Raw genomic sequence first — 4,563 nt, 5'->3', positions numbered from 1 at the left:
GCCTACTCGTGTTTTGGCCCTTGCCTGTTTACTCGTCTTCCTGTCTAGCTCCTCGTCCTTGACCTCTGCCTGGCCTCCGACTACGTCTCTGCTTTTGCCCTTGTCTGTTTTGGATGTTTAATAAACCTTACCTGCTTGCAAATGGATCCAAACGCCTCTGTGCCTTCGTCACAGTAAGAAATATTTAGTTTCTGGCATTTCATGTTTTTGCCACATCTGACTGGCTGCTTCAAAGGGTAAAATATGATTTCTCGTAATGAACAAGTGAATGTGTAAAATATTACAAAAATATCAAGAGTACCAAGAAGATTACCATGTCTTGACTTGTTTTGTTTATAAGCTGATCAAACAGAGAGAAACCAAAAGCTTCAGCCTGGTTTTCAACTGCAACAAGAAGAGCTTCTCAATGTGCAACCTATATTATTGTTATTTACATTATTATGAACCACTTTTGTTTTTGAGGGTTAAGATTGTTTCTTTTACCAGACAGCAAAAGGGGAAGCACTGAGACTATTGAGGAAAGGATGACGGGAAAACAAGAGACAGCAGGAAGAAAAAGACACACCAACACAAGTCTGTGTCAAATACAAACAATAACAAAAATACTTTTTGAACAAGCATCTATTAAAGCCCAAATAAACTCAAACAAGTAAAAGATAAATCAATTAGAATCATTGGCATACCATTTTTTCCTATTAAACTGCACTGCACGTACAGTTATAAAATGTGTTTTATTGCTATAATTGAAGGTTGTAACTTTTTATAGTCACAATTTAAAAAATAATAACTGTAATTAAACTTTACCCTTTTCATCTTAATGGTTCAATATCTATGAAGGAAAAATACACAGGACTCCCTTTAATCTTCACTTTATTTGTGTGAATCAATCCTTCAAACCCATTGACCACATCTCATTACTTCCGGAAAATAGTCATTAAAAATAGTTCATTTCTGCGTAGTCATCAGTACAGTGAGACATTTCTAATAGTTTTTACAATCTTTGGTCAAAACTACAATCTACATTTATAAAATCTCACAGCAATCAAACTGTAAAGAGCTCTAAAATGTTGTTTTTCAATGTATGACAGAGTCAGAGCAAAACTAAAGTTAGTACATTACCAAACCTTTTGTGAAATAAAATCTTCATTAAAAGTCCAAGCGGTTTTTATCTATGTGTACTTGAATTAACTCATTGATTATTGTAAGGAAGGTTAGTCACTAAAAGCTCATCAGGAGTGTGTCTGCTCTCAGAGTGTGCTGTATCTGGAGAGATCTCTGGTCTCCGTCATCTTCACCAGCAGTTTGGGAGCAGAGGAGCTGCTGCCGCCGTGGTAGCCATTACTTTTAGGAGCTGGAGGGAAACAGAAAAACTATGATTGAAAAAGTCACCAAATGTTTGGACATTTTGAAGCAGTGTCGTGCTGTTGTTGAGGGACTTACAGTAACTGGAGACAGCCTGGATGTTCAGGATGGACTGTTGTCCGAGTCTTAAGAAGAGAAGAGAAGCACTGGTGAACTTTAACCTGAACCCCCTGTTTCCTAAAATGTTTTCCCCAACTTTTCACTAGCAAACAAATGCAGTTTTTTCCGCTGCTTCCTGGTTACAGGGACCCATTATTTTGGAATTAAATATGTGGTGATCTGAAACTATTTTTTACTGAAATGTAAATTTCAAAAACCAGATTTATGAGGAACTGAAACCGATCCAGGCTTAAGAGTGGGAGGAGAAATGTTACCACAGCAACAGTCCCCAGATGAAAAGTGGTCTGGTTAGTGCAGAGGTCTGCAACCTGCAGCTCCAGATCCACATGTGTCTCTTTTATCTCTCCATTGAGGCTCCTTAACCAAACATAAAATAAGTCATGGAGACTGCTGATCCAGACATGTCGACTGTCAGAGTCAGCAGCTCCTGATAATGTCTGTCTAACCAAAACTGCCTAAAGAAAACAAATAAACAAAGCCTGAAAACTAAGACTACCAAGATCCAACCTCAAACTAAAATAACTAAACCCAGCAGTGTAAGACTGCTGAGGACACAGAGGAAAACAATAAAATAAAATAAGGATTACTTAATTAGCATTTATTTAATTTAGATTAGTTAAATGTATAAATTGATGTCTGAGGTTCACATACATGATAAACTATGTAGGTTTTTACATCCTGTTGACCTGAAGATGTCTTGTTTAATCAACTCTACCTCCAGAATGAACAGATTTTATATTCAAAGAAAAACTTTGGTAAAAAGTTTGATGTTTTATGAGTTAAAAGCACATATTATCTTATTATGAACAACATTGGTCACTAGCTGTTCAGAGCTGCACTGAGATGATCCTGTTTGGCACAGAGTATGTTTTATTTAAAAAATAAGTTATTTGAGCTTCTGTCAAATGTAAAAAGTAAAAAAGAAATCTAATTTTGAGAGATGCTGTTTTTTTATATTTTTGCTTTTGTTTTTGCCAAAAACAGACATAGCTCTCATGTATTATAAAAAAAAGAAGGTCATGAATGTAAATCAAAAATGTTTAAAGGCGAAAGTAAGACTCCTTCCAGGTTTTGATCAGTAGAAACGAGTCCAGATGGCTCTTTTGCTGTTAAAGGTTACCGACCCCATGGCTTAGTGAAACAGTCCGTCCAGTTTGGAGTTTGTCCACGTTTTAAAACTGAATGAAACTTTATGAAGCATTTCGCTCTGACAGAGTGAGCTGAGCTTCAAACTCATGAAAAACTGAGGCACAATCGAAGGGTGGGAGCTCCCAGAGAGTTTATGTTCAGGGTTATGAGGTGGAGTTATCCTTTCAGAATAATTTCCCTCCTTATCAGTCTCACCTGTCTTCTTCTCCCTCCAGGAGCTTCCTGTAGGTGGCGATCTCGATGTCCAGAGCTAGTTTCAGGTTCATCAGGTCCTGCAGGTGAAAACAGTGGGATTGCCTTGTGTTCTGCTCTTGTCGTTTGTTCTTCTCGCTGCGTCCGTCCTCACCTGGTACTCCCGCAGCTGTCTGGCCATGTCCTGCTTGGCTCTCTGCAGAGCATCCTCCAGGTCTCGGGTTCGGGCTTTGGCTTCTTTCACAGCCAGTTCTCCGCGCTCCTCCGCTTCAGCCAGTTGGTTCTCCAGGTTGGCACGCTGAGGAAGGAGTGGGGGGAGTACTGGTCAGGAAGGGAGTTGTTTAAAAGCAGTCCGGTCAGTTGGTGAGCTGTACCTGCGCTTTCACAGCCTCTATCTCACTCTGCAGGCGGCTGATCAGGCGGTTGACCTCGGCCACCTCTGCCTTCACCATGCGGAGCTCGTCTCCAAACTGGCTGGCCTGCACTGACATCTGATCGAACTGGAGGCAGAGGAAGGCTCTGTTACTCACACTAGCATGCTAAGAACAACATTCTAGGAACGTTTTACAAGAAGCTGCAGACTCCTGCTCTGTTCCATCACCCTGACCTTGGTCTTGTACCAGGCCTCCGCCTCATCTCTGCTGCGCGCTGCTATCTCCTCATACTGGGCTTTGACTTCGGCCACAATCTGCTCCATGTTGAGGCTCCGACTGTTGTCCATCTGGACCACCACCGAGGTGTCTTTGATGCTGGCCTGCAGCTCCCGGAGCTCCTGGTTCAGTTTCAGAAAGAGACGTTTTAACACCAAATACCTTCAGTCATTGGTTCAACATTCAAAAAGCTCGTCATTGTAATGAACAAAAAGTCAAAGGAAGAAAAAAAGGGAAGAGTTAAAGAAAAACAGTAAAACAATGCAGGAGGTTTAGAAAAGGACAACCTCCTCATAGATGTTGCGCAAGAAGTTGATCTCATCAGTCAGAGCTCCGACTTTGTCCTCGAGGTCGGCCTTCACCAAATAGGCTGAGTCTACATCCTGAAAACACACAGAGACCAACAACTCCATATTTTTGTCATTCCTCATCAAAGACGCACCGTCAAGAGAAATGATGTTGCTCCGCCCACAACAGAAAAGCATATTAAAAGCAGTAATATGATCATACACATGACACATGCTCTTAAGGCAGGAGTGTCAAACTCAATCGCACAAGGAGACAAAATCCAAACCACACCTTAAATCGCGGGTTGAACAGGATAAACACTAAAACTAACATTTAAAGCTTCAAAACAATAACGTTTTAACATAATTATGAACTAGATACATAACATTATCTGCAATAATGCTAGTGTGAATGTTGTAAGCTGAATTTGGTCACTGAAGATGCTGAAATTGATAGCTAAAAACACTGAAGCTGATAGCTGAAAATGCTGAAGCTGATAGCGAGCTATAATGTTGACTGAATGCCAAATTAAACCACTAACAATGGCTTCCTATGTTTTCACATTGCAGACTGTCAGTATTAAAACAAAGTCTAACATCCACTTCCAGTTTCCGCCACTAGATGGCGCAGTGACAAGAGCTGCTGACTCACAGTCAGAAGATCATGGGTTCAAATCTTCAAATCCCGCTGAGGGATAATCCACATTTTGTTTACTTTAAATTTTTGTTTACCTCAAAACTGTTCAATGTAGGTGCAATAAAATATTTTTATGATAAACAAATGCAATATTTGACAAACTGGT

The 4,563-nt window shown here is 40.2% G+C and overlaps 1 protein-coding gene across 1 annotated transcript in view; it reads right to left on the bottom strand.

Moving 5' to 3' along the window:
* Window positions 1-853: 853 nt before the first annotated feature.
* Window positions 854-4,563, bottom strand: part of si:dkey-222f2.1 (keratin, type II cytoskeletal 8) — an 11,245-nt gene continuing 7,535 nt past the window's right edge. The window contains exons 4-10 of the mRNA XM_024265174.2: window positions 3,761-3,856; window positions 3,431-3,595; window positions 3,198-3,323; window positions 2,978-3,121; window positions 2,827-2,903; window positions 1,441-1,487; window positions 854-1,351 (exon numbers count right to left, since the gene is read on the bottom strand). Coding sequence (XP_024120942.1) covers window positions 1,248-1,351; window positions 1,441-1,487; window positions 2,827-2,903; window positions 2,978-3,121; window positions 3,198-3,323; window positions 3,431-3,595; window positions 3,761-3,856 — 759 coding nt within the window. The 3' untranslated portion in view covers window positions 854-1,247. The remainder of the gene's footprint in view (window positions 1,352-1,440; window positions 1,488-2,826; window positions 2,904-2,977; window positions 3,122-3,197; window positions 3,324-3,430; window positions 3,596-3,760; window positions 3,857-4,563) is intronic.

Source organism: Oryzias melastigma, unplaced genomic scaffold (assembly GCF_002922805.2).
Source record: "Oryzias melastigma strain HK-1 unplaced genomic scaffold, ASM292280v2 sc00277, whole genome shotgun sequence".
NCBI classification, from domain to species: Eukaryota; Metazoa; Chordata; class Actinopteri; order Beloniformes; family Adrianichthyidae; genus Oryzias; species Oryzias melastigma.
Note: the sequence above shows the minus strand (reverse complement) of the source record. Positions and strands in the feature narration are given on the sequence as shown.